Genomic DNA, 18,879 nt, shown 5'->3' with positions numbered 1-18,879 from the left:
GGAAGTAAGACTGGAATTACTGACGACTCGTTTTTCGGCAGTTCAGAATCGATTCTCTCTTTGGGAGACAATAACTTTATCGTTTTGATCTTTGAAACTTTACATTCACAGCTATATTACACACTGCATGAAAGGTAATATTATGAAAAAGCATAATAGGGGCACTTATAGGGGCATAAGAGATGGCAACCCATGACATTCTAGTCAACATGTGTGCGGTCATGTGTTTTAAAATATGTATAAATACATGCTATTCTACAGAGGCTTCAAACAAGGCTCATCCAATTAAATTTTAGTTACAGAACTATCAATGTATATAAAAAAAATAATAATAAAAAAAAAAAATTCATGCCCAAAATACCCAAGGCCCAAAGTTCTTGAGTAAGCTTTGAGAGTGTCAAATCAGGCGTGGGTGCTGGGAATACCCGAGGCTGTGTGTGACACTGTTTTTTAATTGGCAGGATCACAGACTGAGACAGAAAAATCACCTGAGACCTGCCTCTAATTACCCACAAGCAGGTCTGGGATTATTTTGTAAATTACACCAGCGTGGCATTTTGAGTCTATGGTTAGGACGGGCTCTGTAAACACAGGAACTGATAGGGTGGTACTAAGGAGGGAGGGGAGGTAGGATTATTTTGGAACTTGAGGAATTTTAGATCTTTGTTCACACTCCACAGTGCCTTGTTTGCAAACGTACTGTTGGAATTATTCTTCTTGTAAGTCTTACCCTAGCTTACAGTGGGCGGGATCAACACTAGCGTATTCCTGAAGGTGTAAAGGTCAGATGAGGGGCCCTGTGCAGAATTTGAAAGGGAGTGTTGACATTTCTTCACTGGGCTTTCTTAATAGCCAGCCAGCCATTTCTTTATGCAAAACGACAGAAGTCCATGCAAAATGTGTCAAATGCCTCAGGATGCCTGTGTGTGTGGGAAGACGTCTGCCAAGTTTTGCAAGCTTCTGCATTTAAAGACAATGTGCTGTGATGAAATGGGGGAGGGGTGAAAGAGTCGTTGGAGTTGCTTACTAGCCAAGCAAGTGACCATGCACAACCATCGAATAGCATCTCGCTTTCCAGGGATAAAGAAAGATTTTCAGGCAAGATGACGATGACAACAAGAACAATAATTAAAATACATAATGCAAACATACAAATGTCCTATTTAAATGCATAATGCAAACAACATAAAAATAGCCACAGCTGCTTGTGCATATTGTGAGCTCCACCCAAACCCCCAGGAATTAATAGTCTGTCAATCTATGCAATTTCTAATTTCTTACACTCAGACTTTCCCTCACCATTCTCCATATGCACTATAAACAAAGGATCTTTGAGTGGAAGAGCTTCATTGCTCATCCAGCTGACCTTAGACACCCAGAGCCCCTCCTCCAGCTGAGAAACACACTCAGCATTCTGCTGCAAGTCCAGGCACCTCAGGGAGATGGGAAAGATTAAATGAGACCACTCTCGCTACATAACACACATCCAGTTTCTGGAAATCCGATTTTTTTCTTCTCAAATTCCATTTTGTTTACCAAATTCTGTGTTTTCTGTTTTAAGCTTTCTGGATTCTATTTTAATGGTTTAATTCAATTTTAATAATCAATGATTTAAGAATCAATAGTTGTGTATTTAAATTTTTCTGATAATCAAATGAAGGCATAAAACATTAAATTTAATTAGTCTTTTAATCATGAAATTAATATACCTTTTGTGTCAAGCAAAGTGCTGCACAAAATAGCTTTACGTTAAAATTAAAACATGGAAGACATTTTTTGATTATTCCTTAAAAAATAAAGTTTTTATTATTATTATTATTAGTGTTAGTATTATTGTTGCATTGAGACGCAGGTAGGTAAATTCTACTGATCAACAGTAATATAATTCTGTTGTAATTTCAAGTTAACCCGAACTTTTATTTTGACGGGTTGCCGTGAAGACCTTTGAGTCTCTCCCTGCGTCTCAGTGTGCATGCTATCCACCCTAAACAGTATGTGAGATTAAAATAAGTGTGTCCCAAAGCATATATGTTGAAAAGAGAATGCCAGAAGTCCCCGGAGGCTAATATTGATATATCGTATGTCCCAAAGCTTGTCTACTCTTCTGCTACATACTCAAAAGTATGCACTTTTTCTTCACAAATAGAGTACATACTTTTAGGGTGTAGTATAAGTAGGCGAATTGAAACGCAGCATCTGTGTGTTTAATTATGACATATGACGATATTCTTTTTCAGATGAAGCAGTAAACTGCTGATGGAGTGACTCTCAGAGTGGCTCTGGGGACGAAGTTCAAGCATCGCGCGTCACGCGTGCTTCAGTGCGTGTGGTAAATGAAACCGCACGTCTGCGCCATTCATTCACACAGAGACACGCAGAACATGCAGGGTTCTTTTTTAAATAGTGTTTTTGAGGTTTAATAAAATTCCATTTTTATGCCTGGATTCCGCAGTTACTTTCGTGTTTTCCACATCGTGGAAAGCCCTACTTTATGAACAACCCCTGTGAACAATTCTATACTATTTTGTCTAAATACATTTTAAAACAACATTTAAAATACATAAACATTAATACATAAATAAAACTGTTAAAACTAAAATCATTTTAAATGCTAAGTGAATTTAGTACTCATATTATATTACACATTAATATAATGTGTAATAAAAAAATGATATACAGTATGTAGCAGAAGGGAAGATAAAGTGAAAAGCTGTCCCATAGAACAATCAGAGAATCTGCCATATTAAAATAATTAATTGTAAATTGAAAAATCTTTTCTAAATGATTATGCATTTGATAATTTGCATTATATCTCAAATAACAAGTGCAATGTCTCTGGATATCAGTGAATACAAACTACGCAATCACCCTGCTCAAACGTGCACTCACAAAAGACCCCCATTTTCCTCTGACCTTGGCCACGTGATGTTTTCCTGAGCTGTAAAGCCTCTCCCTCCCCCTTCACTGAAGTTCAATCCAAACCACAGCACAGCGCAGCGCACAGCAGATACATGGTCAGCCGATCAGCATTCAGTCACAAACACACTAGCCTACATTCCTGCACACTATCTGTCTCTCCCATCCTAACTCTCCACACTAAAGCCATATAACGGCAGGACCACATGATTCCAGCTGCATTCCAGTGCTGTTGTTTGATCAGAGATAATAGTCCTCATGACCTTTAGGCAAATACATGAGTGAGCTGATCTTACTGAATCTGGTGCAGAGGAAAAAAATTTCAAGAGAAAGAGGGAAAAGTCTAAAAACAAACAAGCAACTATATATATATATATATATATATATATATATATATATATAATAAATAACTGCTCACTGTATAATTGGCTAACCTAATACCTAGACAGCAAAATCAGCAGGCAAGTCAGACTTTCTCAAGGTTCTCCGGCAGGATGCGCTTCGACACCCAAACACAAGCACATGGCCGGCAGGCGGGGCATGAAAACCACACACACACACACATCACCTGTAGGGACAGAGGGAGCACTGGTATCCCTGTCATGCGAATTAACCAACGGAGCCACATGAGTCTCACACTTTGGTTACGTTCAGAATAGAATACTAGTATACTGCTAACCGTATACTTAGCATACACTGTACACTGCAGGATAAATCTATGGTAAGGATCACTTATGACATGTATTGCGAACATTGAACTCTGAAGGATTTTATTTTGACATTTGCGGTGTCTGAATATGCCTACTTCCCTACTGTATAGTAGGCGAAAAACTGTATGTGAAAAGAGTAGTATGTCCGAATTCACAGGCCCGCCTGCTTTCCTGTGACCAGCACATCCTGAACGTCCACTAAGAAGGCCAGCACGCATTACAACTGGCAACCATAAAATGACTTATTTATTATGCTGTCACAGAGGTTTATGGGCTTTAGTGAACACTATGGGATAAAACGTGCAAACATGTGAATAAACAGCCTGAGGAATTACTCATCCAACTCTAAAGTCTCAACGATTCAGGTCCTCCAAAAGAAAACACCACCATGATCAACCTCCAACGCACAGCCTTCAATGACGAAAGTTCTGTATTCGACGGGGTTGACTGAATGACTTTGCTGGCAGGCGTGTGGTGGCGTCCGGTACTATTTCTGACAGCCGTTAAAAAAGGTAATAGAATCAAGAAATTATTCTCGGCTTAGGAACAGACGCCTCAATAACAATTAGGAGTGATGTGGGACACCAAAACCAAATCAAGCAATGGAAGAGGTGACGCAGTTCGAGCAAAACCATATCAGACGTGATTGAGTTTAGAGCTTCTATCAGATTTCAAAGGGAAGGCATGCTGAGAGCTCCGTCTGACATAGTTTGGGCAAACCAAGTCAAAATACCACAGGCTTTAGAGTTTATTAAATGGATACGGCATGTAGCAAGCTTAAAACAAATTTAATCTATATACAAAGTTTCTGCTCTTCTGTGAATTCAATGGAAATCTTTACAGAACTCAAGCAGAGGCAGTGTACTAAACTCCTTTCACAAGAATGTGAGAACATCCTGCATGTCATAAGACAATAAAAAAAATAAAGAATTTAGGGAACTGAGAGAACCTTGTGGTACACAGAAAGAGGAAAGGAAGAGAGGGCGTACTCTCTGATATGGGGATCATCCTCAAAGTACACAATAACAGCTGGAAGCTTAGTGGAATGCCTTCATAACACTGGAGACTGCCAGCTTCATGTCTAAACCCAGATGTGCCCTCCCATCTGGACTGGGGTACCAATAGCTCCTCACTGAGGATTTCAGAGAACTGTAAACAGCCATGAACCTCAGTGCAGTTCAGATGAGTTTCATATAATGGCATATGAAGAACATATTTAGATCTGCTTCACCAGACGTTTAACAGCTGTTCTCTGCAAATATTACAGTACTTGCTCAAATCCAGCAGCAATGACTTGAGAAATCTCACCTGAAGGCATCTCCAACAGTTACGATCTCCACTTCACTGTCCGTGGAGGTGACGTTGATCTCCTCACTGGCAGGCACTGCAGGTGCAGGAGTCGCTTCGATCACAACCACGTCCTCATCCAGGACACCTAATAGATAACATGGATAAGCTCATTAATGCTAACATTCAAGCAACAGTGCACTGAAATCTACTTGTAAAGAGCAAATATAGACGATTCAGAGCACAATTATGTATACTGAACAGGAAGATGAGGAGATGTAGCTGAGCAATACATAAACTACCCATTTTATTTCCAGTAGTAGGCTATACATTTAGCCTAGGCAAGTTTCTTTATATAGTACATTTAATGCACAATTGTAATTCAAAATGATTTAATGTAAAATAAAAATAAATTAAATAATTTGATGCAACAATGCAAGCTACCGCACATGCTAAATCTGTATTGGATGATTCATTGTTGTTTAGCACGGAGTTACTAATATCACCAAACAGAATTCCAAAACTAATAATAGACAGTGTTTGAAAACAACAACAACTATAATAAAGAATACACTGCAGTGGTTCTCAAACTTTTTGACTCCAGGGCAGGCAGGGCCATTTCGATGCCATACGCAAAAATCCCTATTTACTTAATATCCTTACTTATTTTGCCTCTACAATACACACTGGGCCATATTACACAATCTGCCCATTTCGCGGCTGCCAAAATTACTGCCCTAACAAAACATATGTTTGGTGCACTTTTTACAATTTCTTTAAACTGGACTTTGAACTTAGCTTTACTACATGGTAAAAACATTGTTATCTTGCCAAAGCATTGACTGAGCCCTTTGATCAATGGTTTTGTTAAGCACTGCAAATGCAAACTTTACATGCAACAATCAGGCAGTAATTGACAGCACTCTGATCCAATGGCTGGTAGCCGGTCTATCTCTGTTGTGCATTTAGTCATTTTTGGTCCATCCTCTCAAAAGCATCAAACTTCATACATGTACTAAAAACCAAATCAACATACTACCAACACAGCATAAAGTGATGCCCATATCTTATTGCTTGTAATTTGCGGTCACTGAAAATCTTTAAATCTCACATATGATGATGTTTAACGTCACAAAAACCTCCAGAACTAGAATCAGTGAAGGGCTCCTCTGGTAAAATGTTTGTTTTTGAAGTATAACCAATATACATTTTGCATATTTTAAATATATCTAGCAAAATCCCCGCAGGTTTTTGACGAGAAGCACATATACACACTACCATCAAAGAGATTGGTGGTCATATTCTGCCTCGATCTGTACTTTTGTAGTGTTATCTGAGCTCCCCAAGTCTTCTGAAAGCAACACTAGGACACTCATTAATCTAGAGCAGAAGCAATATCAGCCTCAGTAGCTACAGCTGTTTAATTGATGATGGTTTGGTGCAGCAGTGGAGCCAACCAATGCTTCAGGCAGGCGTGCTTGTGTGTGCGCCGGAGAAACTAAATGTAGGTCAGTCAAAGATGTGCTTTGCAGTGTGCCGACACAGGCTTTTGTAGTACAATCATTTATCGCTCTTCTGATTGGCTCTCCTGCTCAACTTCTCATTCCCTCTTTAACTCGAGCTCTGCCTGGATTTGGTGTCAAGAGGCCCAGGGTGTGTTTCAAAATAAAGCTCACAAACATAGCTGGTACATGTTTCAGTGCGACTGACAAACAACTTCTACTCAAGCTCCATTTTCTACAGAAAATCACATCCAGAAATGCATGAAAGAGACATTTGAAAAACCCTGAACTATTACAGTAGTGATGTGATCCCCATACAGTTTACAGTAAAAGATGAAAAAAGACTTAATTGAGGTTCATTATATCTGCCTTAAACACGAGTCAGAATCAAACCTTTGCTTCTCTCAAGAGCACTGTGGCACAAGTTAGCATGTGCACCAATTGCACAAATATACAGTGTTAAAACAACTCTGCTTCAGCATTGTAAGGTTGTTGTGCTGTACTATCTGTGTTAGGCATGTTTGTGCACTGAGGCAGAAGCTCTTGGCTCAGGAGATTCATCATCATTCTCTGGGGTGTGTTGTTAAGGTCGGCTCTCCCACTGAGTGCTGCTGCTTAGCACCTCGGCTCTTGCCCCGTTCCCCACGCTGCCCACAAGAACTGATCACACTACCAAACATAACTTCGACTTACAGCAGTAAACACACGCAGCCATATATAGTATGTTCAAACGTGCACTACCACTCAGTTACAATTCTGCAATCCTGTGGAAATGTGCTCTCATAAATGCGTTCTTTGTTTAATGTCATGTTGAGCCGTAGAGCTGCACGATTCTGTTTTTTTCAAGAATTCGCAACTCTCCCACGATTCTGAACTGACAACTAAATAAAACAACATGTACTTTACTAGAGGCGCTGACAAAATGTTAACTGCTCAGATAGCACACGTACAGAGACGTCTATTTGATATCTGGAAGACATTTTTTTTTGTATTGTTTGCAAATCTGCAACGCGTCAGACATTTCCTGTCAGATAGATTATAATACCGTTTATATCAATGCACATTGTTGCTACCGCATCTAAAAGAAAAAATAGAGAATAGAGGACGCTGCTGCAGGAAAAGTGCTCTGATCAAAGTTGTCCTAAACATGGCACACACTTTATTATTAAGTGATTCAAACTAACTCATTAGCATACATTTTATTAAAAAAAGAAAAAGATATTTTGTTTTCCCCACTGCTATACAAAAAGCATAATGAATCGTGACTTCAAAACTGATGTACATTTGGAAAAATTGTTGTGTACTGCTACACCCTTAGAAGTGATGTAACAACAGGGTTCCTCCTGCAGAACTAAAGTACATGACCTATGGAAACCCCAGAGGTGAGATGGAAAGATGCTCTGATCTCATCCACTCAGTCATTTCCAAAGAAACGACCCGATAACTCTTTATTAGGTTCAGTTTAGTGTGCCAAATTAAAACAACATGAATACTGATATTCTGATGTCTTTTTATGTTAAAGATCTCAAGATTTTTTTAAGAGATTGAATAAGAATGTATTCTTATAAAAAAAAAAAAAAAAAAAAAAACTTTTATAGAGATTGTAATCAAAAAGTACAAATTAGTCAACAAAATACTTAGGAGCCAAGCATAACTAGAAATATCTACATTCATTAACAACATAAAATAATAAAATTCATAGATTTCGTCTAACTTCTAGGCTATATCTTATCCTAGGTCTTATTTTAAAACTCACAGATATTTCTAACCACAAGGGATCCATCTCAACCAATTTATCTGCCCTTTTAGACTGCTACCAGTATTTGAGCGTTTTTGAGTGGCAAACTACTCACATGTACATCTGTAAACATACTGGCATGGGGGAGTGGAAGGATGAGAGAGAGAGAAAAGATGAAGCACTAGGCCACTAGTTATGTATAGCATGTTCTCCTCTGATGCATGCTTAGCTGCAGAAGATATTTAACACATTTTAGCGGTTTTATGGGTATGATGTGTGCATGTTCAATCAAGTGGTTTAGATCTCTGTGAGAGGAATGTGCAAGGTTTAGCTATTCTTTCTTGGTATGGTAGAGAGAGCAGTGGCAGAGTGTTAGGTGAGGACTTGCTGTTGCTCAACAGGAAACTCAAACATTCTGCGGCATGTAACACGCACGGAACAGCTTGTTGATGCACTTTTCCATTTTATCCTCTGTAGCCATCTCTCAAAAACAGAAGTTATGCCCATAACATCATAATTGCATTCAAATATGCACAGTAATGACCAATAAAGAGCCTTGGCTTTATAAGAACTATAAAACACAACTAGCCTTGTGAACAGAGCACATTCATTTTTTTCATTCGTAAACAACAAAATGTTTGCCTGATAAAATGGCAAAATAAGTACAGTAAATATTAAACTTTACATTTTTTTTAATAGAATGTAGCTATTTTTCCCCACTGTGTTTACATCTAATTTGCCAGCTGCCACACAATCTTAAGGGGGAATAAAGGAATGAGACTTGCTCAGATCAGCAATATTCAACTCAACTTGGATAAAAAAAAGAAACACAATCAAGGACAACAGAAGTAGAATCCAAAGGATTAAAAAGAAACAGATCTGCCATTTGTGTTTTCAGAGGGAGAAAGCATACAAAAAAGTCCTCATAAAACATCAACTTTAAGCAAAGAGAATACAAAAATATTCTCTCTTATGCTCACCAAGCCTGCATTTATAAAAAAAAAAAAAAAATAATCCATTTTAAAATGTAATATATTCCTGTGGTGGCAAAGCTGAATTTTCAGTTGCTTCAGTCTTCAGTTTCACAAGATCCTGTAGAAATCATTCTAATGTGGTGATTTGGTGCTCAAGAAGCAGTTTTATTGTCATCAATGTTGAAAACCTTTTATTTTTTAAGATTATTTGATGAAATCTTACTGACCCCAAACTTTTATGAAACAATGTCAATCCTGAATGCTGAGTGTTCAAAACAGTGTTCCAGTAGTGTTTAACTACACAGCTTCAACCTGTTCACCTGCCAAACACCTGTGGTGGATCGTTGTTTTTGGTGAATTGTGTAAATATGAAAAGTATTTACCTAAAGGTGTTTGTTTAAATAAATTTAAATACAAAAAAATTATTTTCAGAGTCAACAGGAAAAGAAGAGAAGCCAATGTTCTCATTCAGTCACAATATGATCTAACCGTGTGCTCTTTGTGCCCTTCCTACAACTTCCCTTAAAAACGGTATTTAATGATGTTAGGGTTAAGGTAAAAAGCAATTTACCTGAGGCCACAGCCGCATTGCTGGCTTGGCTGCTACTGCTGCTAACATCCACGTACAGCTCATCCTCTGCCTCAGTGGAGGAAGGGGAGGAGGAGTCAGAGGTCAGCTCCTCACTGGAGCTGCTGGTACTGTGCAAGAGGGCGTACTTCTTCCGTGCGATCACCTCCCGCTTCTTCCTCTGCAGCAGTAATCGCTCCTTCTGCTTTGGAGTCCGCTGGGCCCCGCCTCCCGCCCCACCCTTTACAAATCGCTTTCTGTGCAACGGCCTGCGTGAGCTGAGACATGGACGTTTCACATGATTGCTTTCTGGCTCAAGTCGAGCCCATTTATGCGACCTGCTGGCACGAGTCCGGGCGAGCAGTGGCCTCATGCCTACTGCCGTGCCGCCCACTGCACTGCCGGTGGAGGCCGAAACAGGAGCCTTGAGCTGCTGCTGCTGTCTCACTGTCATCAGCCCGCCGTCCTCCTCTGAGCTAAGAGTGTCCGAGTCACCAAACCGAAGGCTGGAGGAGGGCGAAGAGGCACAGTCACTCAATGAGGACTCTGGGTTCCTCTCGTCCTCGCTACGTGTCTCTAGCAGCAAGGGCCTGTGGCGGGGCGGAGTAAGGGCTGCCTCACTCACTGGCGCTTCCTTCAGAGAACAATACGACGGCCCAGGCTGCTGGCTCTTGCGCTTTTTGCGTCCCGACAAGCCTCTGTCACAGTCCCTGCGACCACCAGCATCACGTGAAGGCCGGTGCCTGGTCTCGGCACACAGCGGAGAAGGGAAATCACTTCCTGCCTTGCCAATCACCTCCATCTCAGCGGGGAAGCTCTTAGCTGTCTCCATTGGTTCGGGGTTAGCCAGAGGCCCCTTCAGGGGCTCCTGCTTACGTCGTGCATCAGACGGAATCTCACTCTTCATTGCGACTAACCCACAACACAGTGCCACCAAGGCTCAATATGCTGAATCCTAAGGTTCCATTGGAGATCCAGAAATCCTACAACTGGAAAATATAAAACATACACAAAATGAGAATATTGTCCCCAAAAGACAAAGAAATTATTAAATCAAGACATTACATATGTAAGGGATAATGTATAGTGAGCCGGTTGTTATAGTGAATAACAACCCCGACAGGCTGAACGGGATCCCGACGCGAAGCGGAGGGATCTTGAATCAGCCTGAAGGGGTTGTTATTCACTATAACAACTGGCTCACTATACATTATCCCGCTTATTACATGGCTACCTACAAAATAAATAAATAAATTGACACAAATTATTTATTTAAAAGGAGTTTATTGATTTACAAACGATTGTATTGCTTCCGCTAAAGAAAATAGTCCGTTCCGCGTCCATAGCAACGCGCTGTTTTGCATGGCAACGGTCTGTTATAGTTCGCAGCGGTCTGTTATCAAGAAATAACAGGCCGCATTCTACATTGGAATTCAGCCAAGCCATGTAATAAAAAAAAAAAAATATATATATATATATATATATATATATATATATATATATATATATATATATATATATATATATATATATATATATATATATATATATATATATATATATATATATATATATACAGTATACACACACATATACATACATACACACATACATACATACATATGAGGGATGCACAATATATCAACCACATATCGATATCATATTGGCCAATAAATTGTCTTTTTTTTTGTCACCGTTATTAATCCGATAAGAAAATTAGGCCAATCTATCAAAGCCGATAGATAATAGATTATTTACTTCAGTTGAGAAATGCGCGCTGTTCGCCATGATGGTTTTGAATGATTGGATTCACTTCAAAAAGGAAGATACAGTTAAGTGCAACATGTGCAGCACAAATCTGTCACATAGGCTTCATAACATTATAATAAGAACACGCCTGTAAAATAATTGTGAATTCTTGTCTGCCAGTGTTTCAGCGCGACGAGCGCATTGTGGCGGAAAGAGTGCATCTATGGAGTTAAAGGTTTAGTTCAAGACATCATTAAAGACATTGTTAAGGTGTGGAGGAATTCCAGTGAGGAAAAGAAAATCATGTCTATTCTCAAACATGAAAAACACAACAGAACTATTCACACGAGCACATTTAAATAAAAGGATTTATACTTTAATTTGATACACTACTCCACGTTACATAACTAGTTACTGACCTAATGCAGACTAATATAGACATAGCTAAAGCGGATTTATATCATCTTGGTCTGATTGGAGAAAAGTTTACTTAAGGTAACGAGAAAATAAGTGGGGCAGATGGTGCTCAAGTCACCCTTCGCTGGGAATTTGACTGACAGACAATCTGACCTATCATATTCCACCATCCGCCGAATACGCCATTTTGTCCGACAAAGCAGTCAGGAGAGTTAGTAAATTAATGTCAGTGTATTTGAACTTGAAAAACTGTTTCTTTCTGCAGTTGAAACAACATTTCTTCTGATGTTTATTCATGTTTACTTGATGCTGCAAATGAACTAGAAGGAAAAGATGATTGGTTCACGAGCAGCTTTAACAGAGGCGCTACAGCGACACATTAAAAAGCCACAAGACGTGGCGTGAGAGCGGCATGGCTTGTCGGACGTAGCAAAAGTAACTAAAGGGGGCAGGACAATTAGAGTGCATTGCAGTTCCATTTTCCACCACAGATTTACACTGGAAAATTGTGGAGCGCTGTAGAGCTGGGGAGGGCTCAGGCACCCTCTGCCTTGCTTCCTATCATGATACATGCCTGCTGAAGCCATACGCTAATTTTTAATTCATCCTGCTCACTTTACGACTTAATATAGTCTAGAAAATACAAAAAAAATATTTGTCTGAACACATTTACAATTTATTATTGATTCAGTTTATTTGGAGGTCTATGTTTTGGAGGAATATTTTGGTGGGGCACTGCCCCACCTTCCCTTATAGATGAACCGTGGCTGCTACCTACGTCATAACAAGAGAAGTACGTATGGGACAACAAGCAGTCCACTATGTTTCCAATGCAAAACCTAGCTCTGATTTAGACTTGAACATTGTTTTAGAAGCCATTTCTGGCTGTTATCCAGGCAGTTCTTGTTCGCGCTCTAATAAAAGGAAATGGTGACTAGAGACAGGTCATCTCTTACATAGGGGTGGTGAAAAAAATCGATTATTGATTAATCGCGAGTATGTTATGGACGAGTATGAATCGATTATCAAATTTTCAAAAATCGATTTTTTATAAAAAAATAAATAAAATAAAAAATCCACTCTGCGTGCATTTAGAGCATGTTATGTTATGAGAGGCGAATCACAACTACTTCAGAAAACCCAGCACAGTATAGGAACTACCAGGCAGTGACGTATGTGTACGCTGAAATAAAAAGTATTTCACCTCAGAAAAACGGACGTTCCTGTCCTGTCAGCCGTTATACTGTACTCGTAGCGCACACTCTTCAATTGCACGCGCAAATGCGGAGGGGCGCGCCGTGTATCGCTTCACTGTATAGTGCAAAGTGCAAAGGAAACTACGAGCATGCAACGTTGTTACGTTGTAAATTAGTAAGTCATGAAATAAAAGTAAAATACCAATAAATCACGTTACTGGTACGTCGTGTGTTAGCTGAGAAGGATTTGCATGCAGGCATGATTTTCATTCTATTCACCAGGAGCAGTTTCCATGTTTCATTAACAGTTCTTGTTAGTATTGTGTATTCACCATGGTAACTGTCGTTTCAATATTAACGCCAAAATGCCACTTTATTTTCACTTTGTGTTATTTTTTATATTTGTAAAATACTGTGGTGGCTCATACCAACATTGTATTAAAAGCTAGTTTGGTTCAACTTGATGAGTCACAACACAATGTGATGTATTCATTTCTGTGTTCTACAGAACATAAGCTACATACAAATAATTCTGAAGTTATAACTACACGACACAGAAAGTGCTTTGAGTTGTTACTCAATAAAAGAGTTAAGTAATTCAGCAGCTGACTTTTTTTAATACTGCAATCACTTAGTGTATTTTTGTTTACTGTTGTGAACTGGAAAATCAATAATCGCTAATCGAAAATCGTTAATAATCGAAAATCGACTGTAATCGAATCGGGACTTCAATAATCGTAATCGAATCGAATCGGGAAATCAGACAGATTAACCACCCCTACTCTTACACTGCATAGACAGAATTGAGCAACCCTACACGTTTTAGGAACGACTTAATACCTCCTGCAAAAGACTAAATGCATAAATCTACCATGCACAGGATAATGCTGCTAAGGGTCATTATTTCCCACCCTCAACTATAGTTTTCCATTATTCTTATGATAATAGCATAGGAAAAGAGCAGCCCACATCTCTCACACAATGTGACGCCTAATAGCAGAAAGCTGTTTGTTGTTTTGCATTAAATGGTGTTCAATACAGGTGTATATGAAGAGCCTCTTCATCTTGATCCTTATATAATGCAGTTATTTGGGCTGAAGCAACCTAATTAAATCCCTCTCAAATTAGGTTCCTGCTTGCTTGCATAATGGGTATTTATCCATCACTGCCCGTAATTTTCACAATCATTACCAACGTCCACAAAGCCTCTTCCTCCTTTCATTATGAAAATCTAACAATTCAGCCATTTTATTCATTACCTCTTTTATTCTCATCTCACAACCATCTTTCCCTCTTTAATCAAAATCTCGCTGTGTTCCGATCACTCTTCCATTCACCAGAATCCCATTATGCGCTAACATTTCTTCAGCCATTCCTAATTAACATCTCGGCACCCAGAGTGGCACCATGCCCCAAAAGCCTTCACAAAAGCCACAGTAAAGGCCCTGAGTTCCCTTACCTGTAAATTATGAAAGCAGCCATCTGTTTCATAAGGCATATAGTCTATCTATTTAAGTCAACTTCTCTGTCTCTGGTAACAGTGTCAAAGAGTTACTTTCCTGTGTTTAGCAATTTAAAGACGAAACATTCCAGGAGTTAATATGGCCACAGTTTGTGTGTGCTTAAGGACAGGACATCGACCTAACATACAAATTAGAAACAAAACTTACAAAGAAAGGATTGCCCTGCAAAACGTACTGCCTCTTACAATGAAAGGACTATAGAATAAGACTTTTTATTATGTATGTATTAGCCTATTATACTATGCACACACCATTTTAGGGGTGTGAATCGTCACTGGTCTCACGCTTAAAGTCCACATGAAATCAAAATTGACCATATTTACTTTGTTTGCCTAAATTGATCGTTTTGTGGTGAACAATTCATCCATGCAAGTCAATCCACACAAAACATTTTTTTGGCTTCATAATCTTTAACCCCTTAAACCCTAAGCGTCCCGCCGGCGGGACGGCACCCCATGAAAAAAATTCATAATCAAATTACTAAGCAACCACTGAATGATATGATACAAAATAGGTATCATTTTAAAGCTTAGAATCTCAGCTTTTCAATGCACCTATACATTTTATTCAACTCCTAAAAGGTGCTGAGTTATTCCTTTAGAACGGATTATACCGCCGGAGGGCGCCCCCTAGCTATGGAAAAAATTAATTGTCATATTTTTCAAAACTACTGCATTGATCAACACAAAATAGGCATCATTTGAAAGCTTAGAGTCTAAACTTTACAATGAATGTAGCCATTATGATTATCTCCAAAGTAGTGCTGAGTTATTTGCTGATAAAATGATTTTTTTTAATACATAATTTATGAGGAAGAGGAAATTATTATGTACTGCAATGTGTCAAAAACATCATACTGCTCAGATAGTCTTGTGTCATATGTCATTTGAAAGGTCTCAATGAGTAGAATACAACAAGCATAATTGTTTCAGGCTTACTAAACTTGAGCAAGGTTTTTGTAAAATAAGCCCCTCAAGAGACCCATGGGTAAACCATATATGGATGCTGAATTTTAGACACATTTCCGCTTGTAACTTCATGAAACATGCTCCGATTGTGGAAAATGACACATCATTATTTACAGCAGATGCTTACAATTAAAATGAGTCCAAATTCAACGTAATCCATCACTCAGAACTAAAGATATTCCTCATGGAGTTCTAATTCACAAAAAATACACAAACGCACGTAGCCAAGCGAGGTAGCTTAGACTTGGCCTTTTTACTCGTATCTTCATGAAACATACATCGATCATGAAAAATGACACATCGTTATTTACAGCAGGAGCTCATGATTAAGACGAGCCCAAACTCATCAGTCAGATCTAAAGATATTCTTCATGGCGTTCTAACACAGAAAATACCAAAGACGTACCTAACCAAATATATACTCATGAAGCACTCGCGTTTGGTCTTTACTTATAACTTCACGAAGCATGCACATATCGTAGAAAAATGCACATCATTATTTTCAGCAGACTCTCACGATTAAAAAGAGCCCAAACTCAGCATAATCCATCACTCATATCTAAAGTTATGCCTCGTGGAGTTGTAACACAAATGCGCACATAGATCTTTATTATAGATGTAGCACTTATGTCGCGTTCTAACTCATAACTCAATGAAGCATGCATCAATTGTGGAAAATGGCACATCATTATTTACAGCAGAATGTTACGATTAAAAAGAGCCCAAACACACCATAATCCATCACTCAGGTCTAAAGATATTCCTTATAGCGTTCTGACACAAAAAAATACCAGAGGCGCACCTATGAAGTAGCAATAGCAGTGATGCTATGTTGTTTTGATGTGACGTTTCAGCTCATAACTCAATGAAACATGCATAGATTGTGAAAAATCGAACATCTTTATTGACAACAGATTCTCACGATTACAAAGAGCCCACACACAACAGAATCCATTGCTTTGATCACGAGATATTCCTCACGAAGTAATGCATACTTGGCTAAAAAACAAGTCTCTCATCCTTCTGGGGAGCAAAGTGTTTTCCAATTTTCCCGGAACCGTCCGCGCTCGTTTTCAAACGTGGAATAACACAAAATATGTATCATTTTAAAGCTTAGAATCTCAGCTTTTTAAAGAATCTAACCACTTCGATCAACTCTGAACGAGTGCTGACTAGTCTCTCTAAACCGGAGTGTACCGCCCGTGTGCGCCACCCATGGCGCCCCTAGCTGCGAAAATATTCATTATCATATTTTTCAAAAATATTGCCTTGATTCAAACAAAATTGGTGTCATTTGAAACCTTAGAGTCTGAACTTTACAGTGAATGTAGCCTATTTGAAAAACTCCAAAGTATTGCTGAGTTATTTGCTGATAAAGATATAAAAAAAAATTTATAATCTATAAAATACTTTTTTGTACTATGTACTGCAATGTGTCAAAAACATCATACATCTCACGAAACATTCAAAAATCGTTGAAAATGGCACTTCATTTTTTACAGCATATTCATACAATTAAAATGAGCCCAAAATTAACTTTATCTATTGCTTTTATGACAAGATATTCTTCATGGTGAAACACTATAAAAAATGCCCATGAGGGGGCGTCAAGGTCTCAACAAAAATGCTATCTTGGTTCCAAAGGCTGTAACGTTTGATTACTTTATCCAATCACCACAAAATTTTATCCAGATGCAGCTCATATGTAGAGGGACTTCCCCAAAAAAGAATTTTCCTCCTACCTTATTTCCTTCCTGAGTTATTCCATGTCAAATAAGAAAGATATGCATTATCATTATAAAAATTATATTTATTTTTTGTCTTTTATCAGCAGTTTCTCGGCAGAAGAATGTCTAAATGTAATTTAATTTATATTTTCAAAAAATGTGAAAAGTGTTCTTTCAAACGATACCTACCTTTTGACTCTCCTTGCTATAGTTTTGAAGTTATGAGTCTTTAGTTTTGTGTATGTCACTCAGAAAACTCTTTTTTTTTATTGCTTTCCAAATGTGTGAGGACTAAACAAAAAGGCTACCTTTGTTCCAAATGCTGTATCTTTTGAGTACTTTATGCGATCACCACAAAATTTGATTCAGATGCAGCTCACATTTAGGGGTACTTCCCCAAAAAAGAAAATTTGTGCTACCATATTTCCTCCCCGAGTTATTGCATGTCAAACAAGAGAGATATGCAAAATCATAAAAAAATTATGTTTTTTTTTTGTATTTATCAGCAGTTTCTCGGCAGGAGAATATCCAAATGTAATGTAATTTATATTTTCTAAAAATTTAAAAAGAGTTCTATCAAACGATACCTACCTTTTGACTCTCCTTGTTATAGTTTTGAAGTTATGAGTCTTTACTTTTTTGTGTGTCACTCAGACAAAAAAACTCCAAAAATGGCTCAGGGTTTAAGGGGTTAATCAAAATCTGAAAATGCCCCTCCCCTCTGCATTGGAGGACCTTCCCTGATGACGTATGTTAGACGGCTGTAAATGTTTAAATAGTGGGTGCATTTTTTATTACTCGCTTTAGTGTTTCACCTCCCTCCGTCATTTTACGCTAGTGAGACAAGCGCTTATGCGACGAATGAAGCCAGAGAAACGTCAGTAGGCTATAACGGCTATAATCGATTATGGTATATTACTGCATCGATGCAAAATTGTCCACGTCCACATCGTGATACATCGCAGAAATGATTAATTTCAACACCATTGTGTTATTATTGCTATCATAAATGCCTAGAATTGGGTATATAAATAATGGTCTGTATACCATTTAAACGTTCGCAGTTTAGGCTGCATTTATTTGATCAAAATACAGCAAGAACAGTTATATTGTGAAATATTATTACAATATAAAATAAGTAACCGTTTTCTATTTTAATATATTTTAAAATGTAATTTATCTCTGATATCAGCATCATTACTCGTGTCTTCAGTGTCACATGTTCCCTCAGAAATCCTTAATATGCTGATTTGGTGCTCAAGAAACATCTAGATTTTACCCCAAACTCACTGAAAACAGTTTAACTTGCAAACACTGGGTGCAATCAATGTATAGAATATTAATATAGCCTAGACTAAATATAAATTAGAAACCGTTGCTGTATCAGAAAGGTGAAAACCAATAAGAATTCAAAGGAATAAAACCCCTACAAAATGTCCTCCATAAAAGTAAACAAAGTCAAGTGCCCAGTAACTGCAGTCAAAATGTTTTACTGTAACTATAGTAATATTGTTATTCTATCAAGACCACTAACTTTTATGACCCACTGACATTGAGCAATATCCAGTTTCACAAAAGCAAACTAAGAGAAACCCTCTAACAAC

General features: G+C 38.3%; 1 protein-coding gene across 4 annotated transcripts in view; it reads right to left on the bottom strand.

The window, feature by feature from the left end:
- rnf111 (ring finger protein 111) overlaps window positions 1-18,879 on the bottom strand; it is a 47,950-nt gene that overhangs the window by 23,837 nt on the left and 5,234 nt on the right. For all 4 annotated transcript variants that reach the window (XM_081353042.1, XM_081353044.1, XM_081353041.1 and 1 more), the window contains exons 2-3: window positions 9,699-10,684; window positions 4,935-5,061 (exon numbers count right to left, since the gene is read on the bottom strand). In XM_081353042.1, the coding sequence (XP_081209168.1) occupies window positions 4,935-5,061; window positions 9,699-10,602 (1,031 nt within the window). In that variant the 5' untranslated portion in view covers window positions 10,603-10,684. The remainder of the gene's footprint in view (window positions 1-4,934; window positions 5,062-9,698; window positions 10,685-18,879) is intronic.

Source organism: Scardinius erythrophthalmus (assembly GCF_964197995.2).
Source record: "Scardinius erythrophthalmus genome assembly, chromosome: 2".
NCBI lineage: Eukaryota > Metazoa > Chordata > Actinopteri > Cypriniformes > Leuciscidae > Scardinius > Scardinius erythrophthalmus.
This window is presented reverse-complemented; position numbering and strand designations above follow the sequence as displayed.